This window comes from Crotalus tigris, unplaced genomic scaffold (genome assembly GCF_016545835.1).
Source record: "Crotalus tigris isolate CLP2741 ecotype Arizona unplaced genomic scaffold, ASM1654583v1 scf7180000017685.4511686, whole genome shotgun sequence".
NCBI classification, from domain to species: Eukaryota; Metazoa; Chordata; class Lepidosauria; order Squamata; family Viperidae; genus Crotalus; species Crotalus tigris.
The window spans coordinates 2,622,814-2,640,500 of NW_024096565.1; the positions used below are offsets into that span (position 1 = coordinate 2,622,814).

Sequence of the window (17,687 nt, forward strand, 5' to 3'; positions counted from 1 at the left end):
CATTGTAAGTTCTACAAATCCTGCACTTTCTAACTTAAAGAAGTGCAAATTATGATCATAATAAATATGGCTTAGCATAAGCTGTCATTTTTTTCTGTCAGCCTGATCAGGTAGACCAGATAGGAAACACACCTAGATAAGTTAATTATAATTTTATTATAAAGCTATTTTACTTTAACAGAATCTTGCCAGTCTGAAAGTAGAATTCTTCTGCTGTCTCTTTTAGAGCTCAAAAAATAGGGAGGATCCCTTCTGAGCTTTTTGCTCTGTCCACTATCCAGCTGCCGGCTATGCTGTCTCTTATCTGACCATTCTCTAAATAGCATCTCTTTTCCCCAACTCCCAAGGTCTTTCATACATATCATTACAGTTTTTTAATCCGAAAGGTGCTTTTTCACAAGGCAATTGGACTTTCTTGTTTTTGTTTGAAGATGTTTTGCTTCTCATCCAAGAAACTTCTTCAGCTCTGACTGGATGGTGGGGAATGGAAGGATTTATACTCCTTGCAGGCAGCTGGTCATTTGCATTCTTTTATAAAGTTGTTGAGGCCACCTGGAGGCTTATTTATGTCATCAGGGTCACCTGAGTGGTGCAAATGGATGTGGAGCCATTCTTGGAACTGCTGAAAGGAGTTTCTGAGCTGAAGAAGCTTCTTGGATGAGAAGCGAAATGACTTCAGACAAAGACAAGAAAGTCCAGTTGCCTTGTGAAAAAGCACCTTTGGGATAACTATGACCTGGAGGACTGAGGATCTTCATAGACATTACAGTTTCTTATTTAGTTGAAGTACTTGAAATATTTTTTAATATCATGTTTTTAATATTATGACTTTGGACCAATCACCCTTTCTCAGCCCAACCTGCTTCACAGGGTGGTGACTGTGGGAAAAATAGGAGGAAGGAGGATTAGGTACGTTTGCCACCTTGAGTTACTTATAAAAACAAATAAAGCGGGATTTAAATAAGTAAAATTTGGATTTTATCTTAGGAGTGTCTTTACAAAAGTAATATATTTAGAAATAAGTAAAAATATACACACGCATTGCTTCCTAACTGCCACCTGGTCCTTATGGGCAATTTTAAAAAATCAATATGGTAGCCATGACCATGTGGTTAAATTCATTGACTTTTTTTTTAAATCTTTTCCTACAAAACTTCTTTTTAACCTTCTAAGAGAAATTGGTAGACTAGACAGGCTTTGTGAAAATATTGATAGAGCAAGGAAGATAATGGGGAAAAAGAGGGCAGATTTGCACTTTGCAGTAGCCTGTATGACATTGATAGATTTCTACCTTCACAGGTTCTTCTCCATCCAACTTTTTGCCACAGTAAAACAGGACATGTTTTTGATAAGGCACTTAAGTGGAGTACTTGGTTGGTTTGCTGCAACACAGCAGTAATCTAAAATCAGACTACTCAGGCAGCTTCTGTAAAGCAACACAAAGAAAAGCTGCAAAAATCTCTAAAATTAAAATGTAGAAGTTTATAAAAAAAACATTTCCGAAACTATTAATTAACATCACAAAATAATCAATTAGGAGTGGAAGTGAATTGATATTGCAGATTAAGAATGACATTTTCTATATACTTCCGTGACAATAAATCTCAGAAAAATAATTGAGACTTCCTCCTGAGTAAACTTATATGAACCTGAAAGATTATTGAGAAATTCTCACTTTCATTTCACTTCCCCTTGTGTAGACCTTTTCTTAAAGCAACATTTGTTAGCCATTTGAACATTTTGTTCTCCTTTGCTTTAGGGTTTTTTCATTTTCAGTTCAAGTGCCAAATGACACAGAATAAATCACATACAGTAATTGAAGAGGGTCATTTAACTAATTTGGGTCCAATTCTTTGCTCATGGAAGGAATATATTTATATTATATGTAATAATATATATTATTATATATTTCATTGTCACACAACTCTTTCAATATTCATTTGGAGCCTGCCTTCTTAGTAATTTAAATCCATTATTATATGTCTGCAATTTGTACAAGAAGATAATACAGGTACTGGCCTTCTTTTTTGTGACAATCTCTGAACAGTCCTATTCTTTTTCTCAAGTATTGTCTTCCCAAGGGTAAATATTGCTAAATCTTTCAGTCTCCTGACAAAGTTTTGCATTTGTCTTCTGGTTCTGACATGAACAATTTTCCATTTGTTTCTTTATTTTTCATTCTGCTACATTAAACTTTCATATAGGATGGTATTGAATTTTATTTCTGTCTTCTTTAATATTACATGTTGTCAACTCTAAGTGATCACGTAGACAGATTTTCTCTGTGACAGTCTGTCCCTAACTTGGTCATATTCTAACTGTGCATACATTGCCATTGTAACTGATTCCATTCACCTTGCTGCTGGTCATTTCTACTTTTCTTTCCTTCCACCTTTCCTAGCATCAGAGCTTTCTCCAGAGAGCTAGGGCTTTGCATAATATGTCCAAAGTAGGAAAATAGTTATATTAGATTGGCCACCCAAATTTGTTTCATTCTCAAATGTAACTTCTTCCTCCATGACATTAATAAAAATGTTGAAGAATACAGGATCCAGGATTGAACCTTATAGTACCCCACTTGATATTTCAACAGGAAACTGCCAATGAAGACTCTTTGAATGCAATATCATCTATGGAGAGATTAACAAGTTTCAAGTCATACGCATATGATGGTGCCTCATGCCAAGTTTGTTTCCAGATCTTTTCAATGAACAATCTGCACAATTAATTGGGATAATTTTATGAAGAATCCAGATGACATTCCCATCACTTAGTCATCAGCTTTCTTTTTATCTCGTCTTTTTGGGACTAAATAATTTGCTTAGTCAGAAAGACCTGCAACAGAATCATGCACTTCTGAATTTGTGAATTCAGGGTTCTTTAGATGTCAATAGTAATGCTCATCCTCTTCTTTGCTCCCCTTTTTTGCCTTTTGTTGAACATCTGAATTATGTCCCTAAGAGTATTATGTAGTCCCAATAAAATGCTTAACAAAAATTCTGAATGGCCTGAATGTATTTATTTACAGGACCTATATGACTGCCTATCTCCTACAACATGGGTTCTCAACCTTGGCAACTTTAAGACTTGTGGACTTCAACTCCCAGAATTCCTCAGCCAGCAAAGCTGGCTGAGGAATTCTGGGAGTTGAAGTCCACAAGTCTTAAAGTTGCCAAGGTTGAGAACCCCTGTCCTACAATGACTGTAGGCAGCTCACAATAAACAAAACAAAGATAAAAAACATAAGTACCCCTTTCCCCAGCTCTCTGGAAAGCTGAAAGGGTAGAAAGCCTTTGATCTCAGGTGGGAGGCTGTTCCCTAGAACTGGGGCAACCACCAAGCAGGCCTATTTCCAAAGGTCCATCAAATGGCAACATTTAAGGAAGAGAACCCAAAGCTCATTCACCCTATGTAATCTAGAAGGACAGATATATAACCTTAGGGAGAGGCAGTCTCACAAGTAACCTGAATGGATATTTGCAAATTTACAAGCAATTAAAAAAAAAAAAGGAAAAGCGATAGAAAAATGGAAAAGAAAACAATTTTACTGACACTGGGTTTCCTATAACTTTTAATATTAGTGCTGAGCTTTCTGTATGGAGAGTACAGATCATGAAAATGTCCTCTTTTAAACAGCAGTGCAAAGTTTAATACAGGTAGTAAAAAGTCACACTTATCATATATCCAGTACAATGGCACAACTAGTAAAAACTAGATTGCACCTTTGTTATTTTACCAAGGGTCATTAGACAGATGGATCCAACTACTGGATAATTTCTCTTTTGCTAGGTGGAAACAAGGTTTCAGATACAGAACATTTTGAACAACTGAAGAAAGCACCAGCCAGTTACTTAAAAGAATATGGTTTTCTCCTATCCTCTACATGTTATAAGCTTAGGATAATGCAGGAAGAGAAAGGGAAGAGGTAAAGCAAGTATAAGGAGAAACTGCCTAACAACATACAGGTAAGAAGCTAATGTCATCTCCTGCCAGTTTTTATTGAATTCTGAACCCATTTTGAAATGCGATGGTTATTGCATTCCCTTGTATTTTCTGTATTCCTATAAATTGTTCCTTTAATCCTTTTCTTGGTAATTTCCCTTTTATATTTAGAGATTTCATTACATAAGTTTAATAAGAATATTTTTATTAGAAGCTTCCCCACGTTGAAGGCTGCAGAATTGTATAGCTACCTTTTCTGTTTCAAGCTTAGCACAAATTTTTGTATTTCTGGGCTTCTAGAAGGAAGATCATAAGCCCCTTCCTTCCTTTCTTTTCCCTAAGTCTGGTCTCAAAGAAGAAAACCTTGGTAGAAGGGTCAAAACCTTGTTAATTGTGCAGACTAGAATGTGTCGGGAGATTTGGTCCTGATGATGATGTTATACATTCAGTCATGACTGGGTCTTGGTGATTCTAGGGGCCAGGTCTCTCCACATCTTATCTTGCACTGCTTCTCTTGAGTTTTTCTGTACTTTGGCTGGTGTCAGCTTTGATGGTGTCCAGTCATCATGTTCTTTGAGGGCCTGGTTTCCTTTTACTGCTAACCCTTCCCAACGTACAGTAATTGCTTTCCTCAGTGAATTCCCTCACATGACATGGCCAACTAGATCAGCCCTGCTAGTTGCAGTCTATCATATTTCCCATTTATTGGGGAACTCTTGTAAGAAAGGGTTTACCAAAGATATTTTAAATTACTATCCTTTTTCAGTTTGGAAACAGTATAGCTAATACTTTTACATGTCAGATAAAGAGTCTTTTAACCTGAGCAACAATTAATATCTTCCTTCTAAAGAAACAATCTTCCCATTTTTAAATCAGTTTTGTAGGTAGGTCTCCTTTTAGTAAAATGGAGGTGCTAAAGCGGTAATAATAAAGATCCAAGAACATAGCAGAGGTTAAAATTCATCGCTATTGGAACAATTTTGGGACGTTCTTGCCTTAATGAAGGAAAGGGGTAGATGGAGTTAATATGTGATTGTAAAAAGATGTATAGGCCTACATCAATAAGGAGACAGGTTTCTAGGCATTTTAAATAACAAACTCAATTTTTTATAAAAATATATCAAATATTCTTCTGTATTGTTTTTTTCCATAAGAATAAAGCAACGTAGCCTATTTTTATTCTCATTTTACAGATAGAGTCCTGAACAAGATTTGTCAATCATTAAAACAGGGGAGACAGCTGAGATTCTTCTCAGTTCCAAAATCACCAAGTTTTCTCCTGAATAATAGGAGATGGACACATGTCAGTTTTTCAGTTCAGAATTTGCAAGAAAAATCTCTTAGTTTCTCAGGAGGTACTGCGAGAAGAAGGGGAACGTGTTCCTGTTAGTTCCTTCTTGTTGCTGACATAATTCTCTTGATGGAAAGTGTGTACATTGTGTGGACTCCTGGCTCTTCAGGGAAAAGGGAAAGTTTATTCTTTGTGACCCTTTGATCCTGTCTGTAATTAAATCCCCCCCCATCTTTCCATTAATAATAAGAGTTTTCAAAGGAATGTCTCAGGCAAGTCTGTGTATCGAGTGGAGGATTTGGGTTCTAGTTAGCATGCAGAGATGTAGTTCCCCGGAGGTTACAAGTAGCAGGCTCTGTCCAGTATTTTAAGCTGCAGCATGTTTGGTGAGAGGAATGGAGGGGGAGAAGAAGGGAGGGGAGGGAGAAACTGCAGTGACACTGCTTTCCCTGGGCTGGCTGAAGCATCTCACTGGTGACAGGCCTGGAAGCACGTGGCTACGTCATGAAAGCCAGTCTCTCAATGCAAATTTCAACTCCTCCTACTCCCGGTTGAATGCCTGTAACTCATATCCAAGGCTCAGGAGCAAAATCCAGTTTGTGTGAGTGCATGCGTTTGTGTGTGTGAGAGAGTGTGTGTGTGAGTGTGTGTGTATGTATCTTTCTCTCCCTCTCCCTCTCTCTCTGCATGTGCAGGGAAGATAGAGAAATTCCTAATGCAAGCCGGTCTTGGGCGAAGCAGAGAGAGAGAGAGAGAAGGAAAGAGAAGAGAGCTGCCTCCGTTGTGTATATGTTTGCCTGCGTGCTAAGGGCTAAGCTTTGCATCTGTTGTTCAGTCTGACTGGGAACTGCAGGTGCCACACAATTGCATATGTCACTGAGATGATTTGATGGTAAAATCAGCACTTTCCGAGTGGAGCATCTGCTTTCATCCATCAGACTTGAGGTAGATGGTGGTGGTAGTACTGGCTGCGTGTTCTCTCTTCCAGGGGCTGCACCATGGCTATCTTTTAGTAGGATGCATCCTGTTTTGGCTTTGTTCTGCAGATCCACCCATCTTCCTAGCCATCAAGTAACAGGCAATGGTGTCTTCTTTGGGGATCTTCTCTTCTTTACTGTTGTCTCGGGTTAGTTTTTGGCCTTGGCTGGAATCTCATCGCCTCATGTCTTGGTTGGCTTCGATCTGAAAGGGAAGAAACAGACAGAAAGGAGAGGATCTATGTCTTTTTTTTCCTTCCACAGTTTTGGGTGATAATCCACCGTCATTCTGGAGGGGAAATAACGGTTCACTCTGGCTGAAAAACGCATCCGTTGAGAAGTCTGAAAGAAAGAAACCACGTGAGGGAAAAGGGGGGAAAAACCCCGGGAGATCAAATTTATTATTTTTTTTCCTTTGTTGTTGTCTATGATAAAACTGGTGCACCTTTTGAGGAGAACTGATCTCAATTTATTATTATGCAACAACCACAAGGGTCTCATCTATCTCAGGGTGTATAAGCGCTGGATTGCTTTTCGCCCAAATCAATGTGGTTTCTTTGGAACATTTTCAGCAAAGGATCGCATATGCTGCAGTGTCTTTGTGGCAAGAGTCTTAAGAAAAACAAGAACCCAACTGGTAAGCAATACATTACATCGTGTTGTTTTTCCTTTGTATTACTGTCTGTTGCTTGCTGAAGGCAGATCTGCAGTCCTATTGAGGGGAAACTGAGGGAAATGGAGTTAGGCCAGTTTCGACTTGCATGTATGTTCCACTGTGTGGAAACAAGTAAGGGTCAAGTTGAACAAGATGAGACAGATCTGTTTGGACTGTGTTGAAGTCAGAAATAGAGAAATTTAGATCACTAGAAGATGAAATTGTACCATGCTGCTGAATCGAACCTCCCCCACAACCCATGGGTGCAGTTAGTTTTCAGAAGAGAGGCCTTGCTTCTGTACTCGTACAAGCCTGTGGCTTATAGGTGCATCCGAGGGCTTTGTGAGACTTTTGGTACAACTTTCAAACAACGTTTATGTTTCAAAAGTAGGTGAAGTGATGCTTTCAAATCCAGCTGTGCGTTCTTCAGCAGCCCTTCTCCATCCCTAGCTGGTGGCAGGGTCAAAGGAAGTACTTTCAGGGAGCTTGTGCCTGTAGAAAGAACTAAGGAAAAGTCCAACCACTGAACAAGAGTATAGCAGAGGGGTGTGTGTCTGCATGTGTGAATGTGCCTTGACAGGCTTCCTCTTTGCCTTGCCGCTCAGATAAAAATGGCCCTTTTGAATGCCAGTCTGTCTGTTTGCTTTCTGCGTAACAGTCATGCATTCAATTCATGGCAACTCCAAGAGGGAACTTGCAGGATATTGAAAGAGGGAATGCTGGTGCCCTACAGCTCACTTTCTCCTCCGACCCTTCCCTTTTCCTTTTTTTTCTCAACAGAAGAGAGGGAAAGGAAGGGAACAGCATTGACAAATGGCAAAGGCTTGTGCTGGTGGGGAAGCAGGATCCTCCAGCAAGCCCTCCCCCCCCCAGTCAGACTTTTCAGTTGTGGGATGGGATACCTCTCTGGGATGGCAGTTGGGGTATCTGCAGTCACTTGCATTCTTTGGAGACATGCGTCTCCAAAGTGTATGGTACGCCTGCAAAATCAGGGAGGAGGGGAGTGCAGAAGTGGAAAGGCTGCTTAAGCCATGTATGCATTTGTATGTGCATCTTTCTATAGTATGTGTGTGTGTGTGTGTGTGTGTGTTGTATTGTCTGCCCTGCAGTGGAAGCTTTTAAGCAAGAGGTTCCTGATGCTGGTACTGCAGTGTAGTACATCACTGGCATGCATTGTCACCCAGCATCAACAAGCTGCAGCAGGACTGGAAAAGCTGGGGCCTACCAGAGTTTGGGACAGTCGCACCAGGGCCATCTTACTGCCTTCTCGGACTGGAGTGATGCAAAAGGGACAAACTCTGCTTCTCGAGAAAGCCTGTCTCCTCTTTGTCTCCTCCCTCCCTCTCATTCAGTAGTTTCATTTCTGCTGCAGCAAGGAAGCTCCTTTTCAGCAAACTGGGGAGGCCAGAATGCCCCATCCCCACAAAAGGAACCCAGGAGCTTGATGCATGAAAAGCTTCCCTGCAGGACCGACAGTTGCGGGGTGGAGTCAGGGTTTGGTGGTCTGTGCTTCTTGAGACCAGAAGACACCCTCCCCCCCCCCCCACTGCCAAACACTGCGGTCTGAGGGACACATGCTGGTGGTAGGCAACTTTGCCAAAGGTGCAGAGCTACTTTGTGGAGAAGATGTTCCAGTGAAAAACAAAGCCCTCAAAAAGCTTCTGCCCTCACCAGCTCACTTTTGGATGGAGGATGCCAGGCTGTCCCAAACCCCAGCTGAATAAACTTTGGGGGGTTTTTCTTTGGTTATGTCTGAAATAAAAATCTTGCATGTTTGGGAGGCAAGAAAGAGGAAAAGGTTTCCCCTTTCCCTTTTCTGAGAGAAAGCATTGTGGGGGGGGGGGAAGAGTGTGAATTCATGACTGTTTCCTGCTCCTTAAACTCCCCTTCCAGGCACTCCTTCACAGGACTATTGTTTGGATTACTTTAGGCCCGCAGGGGTTCTCAACCTTGGCAACTTTAAGACGTGTGGACTTCAACTCCCAGAATTCCTCAGCCAGCTTTGCTGGCTGAGGAATTCTGGGAGTTGAAGTCCACATTCCACACGTCTTAAAGTTGCCAAGGTTGAGAACCCCTGCTTAGGGCTTCTTTCAAGAACAATCCTGCTTGTTCTTGGCTTGTTTCTGATACTTCAGCGATGGTCGGAGGCTGGTTTTTTGAACTGCGGTGTGGGTATCCCAAGCTTTACTGTTGCAGCTTTACTGTCATGACAGACTACCTGGAAGTGTAAGATGGAACTGTTTGTCAGAGGCCTTTAAGATTCCTAACTATTGGCCTCTCAATTTGCTTCCCCACATATATCATTTGCTGTGTCTTTCCTAAGGGAAATGTAGATCTGGTTTGACTGATATGTGCCATTACAAAACATTTTTGGTTAAGCTTTGTGTTAAAGGAGATGATGGAAATTGGATTGCTTTGAATTAAGTCTGACCAAAGACCTGGCTGGCAGCTGGGTGTCTCTCAGCCTCACAGAGTTCGCAAGGCAATATGATGGAAGATGGATATTTTCAGGCTACTGGCTTTCCCAAAGTTGTTGAGTTTCTCTTGTCTCCCTTTCTCTCCTACAAAAAACTTTTGTCCCCCTCTTGTATCCACATGTCCAGCTGTCAGTTTTGATCATGTGTTTTCTTTCTGATTTCCACCTTCTGTCTTAATAACAACTTTTCAGGCACAGTGCAATTAATCTATAGTTCTGAGGGATATGGCTCAATCAGCATGAAATCTGTAGTTAAGCCATCCCGAAGGAGCTTTAAGGTGTAACTTGAATGTGATCTATTGGCTAACTATGTTTCAGAAGGGTCTAAATAGGTTATAATTTTAAGGTAGAAAGAATTGGCATTATTGTATACGGAATAGCTACAGAGATGGACTCTTCGATACTTTTAGTTTTCCGGCACACCAAAGGACTACCCTGGTTGTAAGGTTTGAAATGCTACAACTCCCGAGAAACCATATAGGACAAATACCATCTTTAGGAACCAACTGGAATGTTTCCCAGAGTCAGAATGCTATCACCGTTAATGATGACTAAAATGTGTTTTGAAAGCAGCGTTTTCTTTTTGCTCAGTTTTCTTTTGCTGTGCTGTGCTGTGCTTGGCTATAAAACTGAGGACTGAAGCAGTTGCTTGCTTTTTCAAAAGAATTTTGGGTAAATGCCAAGGAGTTCTATGAAACAGTAACAGCCACAGAAATTCAGTGGGTTTACTGAACTTGCAGTGTACCATGGACCGACCGATCATCACTTCTTTGTCAAAGGAGTACATATTATTGCAAGTAGCTGTGAGACTCTGAAAATGACTTTTTAGCTCTACTTTATATGGTTATCTTGTATTCAACTTAATTCACTGTGTATTGCAAACAGACGTTTTGTTACAAAAAGCCCTTATTTTATGAAGGCAAAACGATTTTATAGCTTTTTAATTTGGGGTCCATCATGCAAAATAAATATTCTTGTCTATCTAGAAAAAAATGAATCTATGTTAATATGTGGAATGATTGTCAAATTTTAAATATGAATGAAAATGTATCATAAAAGAATATTGAACAAATTGTGCTTGGAGTTGTTTTATCGCTGATATGGCACATGATTTATATATAGATTTTTGCCCAACTCTTCTCTTTTATATTTGTTTCCTTCAATTTGTTTCCTTTAATTTCTTATTCAGACCTTTTTGTAATACTTCAAATAGTTGACATGAGGCACTGATTTAATTTTAGAAGAGGAGAGAATAACTAATGGCACACTTTGCACCAAAATAATAATAGAAACGTTCAACTTGTCTCTTTCTAATTTTGACTATCAAATGTGAGTCTTGAGAAAAAGGTATAGATTCTTAGCATTTTACTAGTGTATATTTAAGGGGAAACTCTTTGGAATTTGTCCCTTAGTACTTTAATGGAAAAAAATAGAATCTCAAGTTTGTATGTCATTATTGTATGTCATTATTAAAGTTGTTTGCCTCAGTCCTTCAATTTCTGCCATCATATTAGTCTTTATTGTTCTGCATTTTGTCCTTAAGCATTTTCAGAGGAAATGGAAAACTGTAATTTGATATTTAATCAGGTCAATCCTATGTTTCCCATCTTACAGTATTAAGGAACTGTCTGCATGATGCTCTTGAATGTCTTGAAATGCTGCTGGGATCTAACTTGCAGACAATATGTACTTGTGCATTATCACAATTGTTGCATTTTAGTAGCTTCTGTTAAAACACCAAAGAATACTGACATTTGCCACTGCAAATTTTCTGTCGGATTATATCTTGCTAATGCATTGTTTCTGTCTTGAATATGGAAATTAACCTGGACTACATAGGGCTCTACAACTTTGCAAAAATAAGTCTTTCTTACTTTTCAGTTGTTACAAATTCAGAAATGCCTTACTTGCAGATAGTTAAGTATTGGATTTGGTTCAGAAAGGTAGCATTTTTACTTTCTAATACAAACCGAGAGAGAAATGTAACTTGAAGTGGAAACAGGAAAGCGGACTAACTTCTAATAGATTTAGTGATTGTGAAGGTCCTTCTGATGTTTCATCACCATATTTCCTTGTGCTGTATTTAAGGATGGTGCTGGTAGGGCAGTTTTCTTCCATGTTCACCACAAAGGATATGGACTACCAAATTTGTTATGGAGGGAAGAACAATGTCAAGACAATAGACAGGATGAGAGGCAATGTTATGTTTGCCAGCTAGCTAACTTACAAAGAACAACAATTCAGTTGGAAACAATCATTTTATCTTGTAATACTTTTGAATTTCAACTGGCTAAGGAAGTAAACTTATCTTGCTTTGGTGTGCATTCTTGGCTTGTCTCTCTGTATTAGAAGTCAGTTCTATTCTATCATACAAACCAACCTAATAAATTAGATTTTGTGAACTTGTTTCAACCAAATGGGAAAATAAAATGTAAAGCGTAGGTGAATGGTATATGTTATGTGGGTGAGGGAAGAGAAATTAGGAATGGGAGAAGCATTTCTAGTTTATAGTGGACGTCTTGATGGAAAAAGTCTTTATACATAGTTCTGTGTAACTTTGCTGAAAACTGTGTTTTCTCCCAGCCCTTTGCATTTATTCAGATACAAAAAGTGATTTGACGAAAGTCACAGAGGTCCTATATCCAAATCCAACACCTTGAGTCCTAACCAACTCTTATGCATGTTCTTCCTTAATGTGTGGATGACAAAATATATCCATGATCTATATTTAAGGATCCAAATGTACTTTTCAATGTTAATATATTTTTGCATTAGGATTTGTACAGCTTCTGAGTTTAAACTCCTTTGTAGGACTATAGATCTTTGTAGGACTGTGACACACATACAGAAAGAAGCACATAATGTCAGAATCCCTAAAGAAATTACTTTTCAAAAGCTGCTATTTTCCCCAAGTGTGAAACAGCAATGGGCTTGCAGTTTGTTATCTGGGGCAAATATTTGATTTAGATAGGAGAAAAAAGATTTGGCAAAGGTAAAGCCTTTCATCCTTGAGTCATAGCAGAGGATAGAAGTCAATTAACTATAATTTAAAATGCAAATGTGAAGATACCAATAATGTATTGTTAGTTTGGATAAACATATATGTCTTCTGCAAGCCATTTTGAGTTCCAGTTAGCCAACTGGGAGTTTTTAGCATTTCTTGCTAATTAAATATTAATGGAGCAATAGGCAATTAATGAAATAGTAATAAATAGCTGAACACCAGGCATGGAGGTTATGATGCAATCTGTATGTTTTTTTCCAAATCATCCCCAATATGATTTATTTCTGTCTTGCTTTCCCCAGCTTTGTTCCTATCTTTGCGAATTGTAAATGTCTATAGGGCTTCTCTTTGGACTGTGGTATAAAACGAAAGCTGGACGCAAGCAATATCTTGATAAAAAAATGCCCACAAGTCTACATGGAATTCTAATGAGAGAAATTTCTTCTGGGCAGGGTCCAGAATTTTCTGCAGTTTATTATAGGCTAGTTACTTTTTGGTGGCCAGGGTACATATGTGCAAAAGACAAGGAATATGATCAGTAATTTACTCAACATTTTTAACTCAACTGTAATTCAAGAAAATATGTTAATCATTATGATCTCATTCAGTCAAGGAGGCAAAGTTGTGTATGCAAATATGAATACTATACCACTAGTAAAGTGGGTCACTGAGAGGTGCACAACCTCGGAGTAGATCTCCCTCTGTTTCCAAATGATAAGGAGACTTTACAGCAGAACCCTAAATATTGCCAGTTTAAAGTTGCCTTATTTTTTTAGTTTGAAAGAAAGGGGGATTCTCATGTTTTCTGTTGCTCAAAATTAGCAGAATAATTCATTTTGTAAGTTTACATTTGGCAATGCATTTCGGTTTTAAAAAGAGCACTTAACTTCTCTTGTAATTGGGATGTTCTGACATTTTGCTTGGTTCATATGATTCTGAGCAAGAATCAGGAATCTGTGATGATAGAAAGATACATTGGGTAGACATATTGCTGTGCTAGCAATCAGCAATTTTATTAAATATGGCATAGTGCCCAAACCAACTATTTTTAACTGTTTAACATAGGGAATACAGAACTAATAGAAACAAAAAAAATTCTGGGATCATTCTCTTCTAACATCCTACTGGGAACAGAGACTAGCCTTGTCGATATAAAACTTTCTGCCAGTGATGCTGCATTTTAGAATAAGATTAAAACAGACAGGAGTCATGGTGGGACATACTGTATGACTTCATCCTCTCTTTGCTGCAGACAGACTACTGCTGGGATGCCAAATGGCATTAAAACAATTCATATGTGGGATTTATGTCTTTGTAAGGACTTTTATAATTTATTTTGTGGATGTGTCTTTCCTTTCCCATGCAATGGCCACATAAAACATGAAAGGGAATGCACATAGCAATCACGATTAAAGAATGGGCAAAATAATGAAACACTGCCATGAAAACAAATGCAGAGGAAAATAATACCAACTCACTTCAAAAATGTCAAACTATTATAAGCTACTGTTGGAAAACAGGGCAGTTTATGGACTTTTCCTCACATCAACTCTTAAGTTGATTGACTGTTGTGTGGAAAATAATAATAACAACAGCAGCAGCAACAACAATATCAATAATAGAGGTGGAAGGGACCTTTGAGGTCTTCTATCCAACCCCTTGCTCAGACAAAAAATCCTATACCATTTCAGACAGATGGCTGTCCAGTCTCTTCTTAAAAACTTCCAGTGTTGGAGCATTCATAGCTTCTGGAGGCAGGTTGTTCTACTGATTAATTGTTCTAACTGTCAGGAAATTTCTTCTTAGTTCTAGGTTGCTTCTCTCTTCCATCCATTGCTTCTTGTCCTGCCTTCAGGTGCTTTGGAAATAGCTTGACTCCCTCTTCTATGTGGCAGCCCCTGAAATATTGGAATACTACTATCATGTCACCCCTAGTCCTTCTCTTCATTAAACTAGACATACCCAATTCCAGCAACCATTCTTTATATGTTTTAGCCTCCAGTCTCCTGATCAACTTTGTTGCTCTTCTCTGCACTCTTTCTAGAGACTAGGTACAATGAATAAATCTTAACAAATCTCTTTCTAGATTTCAACCCTTTGTATGCTTCAGCCATAGTGATGACCCAATACTATGTCCATTCTGCATTTACCATTTTCCCTGATCGATGGATTCCATTGTTATTTACTCTTCTCATCTGTGGCAGGAAAGCAAGCACCAACACTGGAAATTTTTAAGAAGAGACTGGACAGCCATTTTGTCTGAAATGGTGTAGGGTTTCCTGCCTGAGCAGGGGGTTGGACTAGATGACCTCCAAGGTCCCTTCCAACTTATTAATATTATTATTATCGATCATCGCACAGTCAGCCAGATGTTCAGACTGGATTTGGCATTTTGTCTACCTACTGAGTCCTTACCCAGGACCTGGGATAGGCAGATGTGGATGTTTGATGGTATTACAGATATCGTCGCAGGATGGAAGCAGTTCCTAGTAAGGCCGCCTTTTGGAATTGACTAATAGCGAATTTGTCAATGCCAATGGTGTTCAAGTGGTGCTCCAGTTGTTTTGGGATTGCACCCAAGGCGCCTATTACTATTGGTACTACTCTTGCTTGCTTTTGCCACAATTTTTCTATTTCTATTTGTAGGTCTTTGTATTTTGTTATCTTCTCCAGTTCTTTCTCGTCTATTCTGCTGTCTCCAGGCACTGCCACATCCGCTATCCAGACTTTTTGTCTTTCTTATCGACAATTGTTAAGTCTGGGGTGATATGTTGCAGGTGCTTGTCTGTTTGAATTCTGAAGTCCCAGAGCAGTTTAATTTTATAATTTTCTATGAATTTCTCTATTTTATGATCCCACCAGTTTTTGTTTACAGGCAAATGATATTTTTTGCAGATCTTCCAATGCACTATTGTTGCTACTTTGTCATGCCGCTGCTTGTAGTCAGTCTGTGCAATCTTCTTGCAACAGCTTACCAAGTGGTTCACTGTTTCTTCAGTTTCTTTTATTATTATTATTATTATTATTATTACTTTCACTTCATGGATGGGACTTTGAGAGTATGTGATTTCTTTTTCCATCAGTTGCTCCCTGGTACCCTCTGGTGTGATCACTGGGCCTGGAAAACATCCTTGATAGAGATATACAAAAGCTGTTGCCTAGGCAAAAGATGCTGAAATATATATATATCTGGTGGCTCAAACAGACACTCTATAATTCACCAAACTACAAGAAGAAAGAAGAGGCAAAACACAATCAGATGTGCAAAATTCTGTTGTCTCAATAAAAATGGCTTTAACTTTCCTGGGGAATTGATTTGGTGTGGTGTGGTAATGAGGCTGACCCAGAGAAACCAAGGAAAAGAAAACACCAGGTTGTACCCTTCTTCCTGTCATTCGAACTAGAAGGAAATGTTAGAATGCTTGTCAATTTCACTTTTTTGAAGAAAAAAAAGTCCATTTCACTGAACTCCTTTTTTTTTTTAAAATGCATCCTTTGCTATTTCACTAGTGAGCTTGTTTAAAAAAAAAGGTGGAGGGCAGCGATCATGATTGGAGTTAGTGGACATTCCTGCCACAGTGCATAGTAGCCAGGTGGAGTGAAGGAATGTGTCTACAATGAAATGAAGTATAGCAGACAAAGAGGACAGGATCACTCCCACAAGTCAGAAAACAATACTTAGGACATGTATCAGGAAAAAACAGAGAGAGGATAATTTCCTGCATTCCAGCTTTTAAAAGTGGTCAGTGGCCCATACCACACTGGGTCAGGCTGGTTGTCCCAGGTCAGCCCTTTGTCTTTCATCTAAGCATATAGTTAAGTAGGTAATATTTTCCAGGATGGATGGGTTCTCTTTGCAGAAAGCTTATTTCTAAAGAGAAACATCTCTGAAAAAAAAATCATAATTGCTTACCAAATTTATGCCAGAGAATAGTCTTTCATATTTTTAAAACCAGATTAACTTAAAATATTTCAGTCTGCTTTAAGAGAGTCAGAAGGGAAAGAATTTGCTGAACAGTATAGTATAGAAATTCCATTTTCAAATTCCTGGAATCTTTAATTAAAATGATTAGATTTTAGAGCATATTTCTCTAATTGATGTTCTTAAAATATAGTGGAATTACAGCTTTGTTAGATAACCACATCTGGGCTACAAAAATTTGAATGAGAATTCAGATTTCCTGTATCTCTTTCTTGTCATCTGAATTTTTGCATCTGAAATTGATAATTGTAAATATGGTGGTTGGATATTGTTACATCTTATTAGGAGATCAGAAAGTTAGGGGACTCTGTTTTGATGTTAAGAAGGGTGTGTTTTTTTTTTTTAAATAAGGAGACTCTGCTTATCGATCTTGTAAACGAGTAGCCTGTATCAACATTTTGTATAAGCATCAGAATCCTGACCAGAATCAAAATCCTACAGAAAAAACAAACTGCTATTTGAGCGTTCCTATAATATTAGAAGGCATGCAGAAAATAAAATTTTAATACTTTTAGTTTCTTCCAACAATAATACTATGGCACAAAAAAGCACTCCTGGCAAACAGTCTGTTTTCCCTATGTAATAATTAAAGTTACAGGAAATGTTCCAGAGTCTAGATCTGGCAAACTGCAACTCAGGTATTTCACATATTGCTAAAAGAAGACAAAGAAATAAGAATATATGTTAATTATAATCCACAAGAGCATCTGATATGTATACCAGATAATCACTATCTGTGTATAGCAAGCTATCTGTTCTTGATGTATGGTGTTGGTATATTCCTCCCAGAACTCAAATGAAAACTGTTCTATTTATATGGATCTCACTGGAAAGCTACCATATTTGATTTCAGAAACCTGGATGACCACTAAAAACCAACAGAGGTAGAGTTTTAAGTATATCTTTGTTTGCCTCCTCCTGATTATCTGGATTCTTGCAACCCAGTTCTGACAGACCATTTTTTATTTGATGAAGCACTTGTCAACATGTAGTACAACATTCTAAATTTCTGTAAATGATTGTATGCTGCACTTCTTAATGGCTGGATCATTTTCATGTTGTGATTCTGTCTGGGATATATTTATGATAATCATCAATGATAGTTGATTTTTAATACTTTTTTGCTGCAATTATATATTTGGCTTCCTGGGAAGAATACATAGTGGCTGAAGTTTCAAATAGCTAAGCATAAAGTAGACTGACTGGCATTTGGGAGAAATTAGTGCTTACTTCTTTTATAATTTATATTTTCAAATGTTACCCTTTAATATAAACATTCTCAGAATAGCCTATCTGAATATATAATTAAAATAACAGATAAAATGTTTACATTTTAAAAATACAGCTATTTTAATAAAGA

General features: G+C 38.3%; 1 protein-coding gene across 5 annotated transcripts in view; it reads left to right on the top strand.

The window, feature by feature from the left end:
* The first annotated feature begins 5,808 nt into the window (after positions 1 to 5,808).
* The window catches only part of FGF14 (fibroblast growth factor 14), a 347,896-nt gene continuing 336,017 nt past the window's right edge, over positions 5,809 to 17,687 (top strand). The window contains exons 1-2 of one of the 5 annotated variants that reach the window (XM_039337731.1): positions 5,809 to 5,834; positions 6,475 to 6,847. In XM_039337731.1, coding sequence (XP_039193665.1) covers positions 6,638 to 6,847 — 210 coding nt within the window. In that variant the 5' untranslated portion in view covers positions 5,809 to 5,834; positions 6,475 to 6,637. Of the gene's footprint in view, positions 6,848 to 17,687 lie in introns of all 5 variants that reach the window. The other 4 variants (XM_039337730.1, XM_039337729.1, XM_039337735.1 and 1 more) reach the window with 4 other exon arrangements.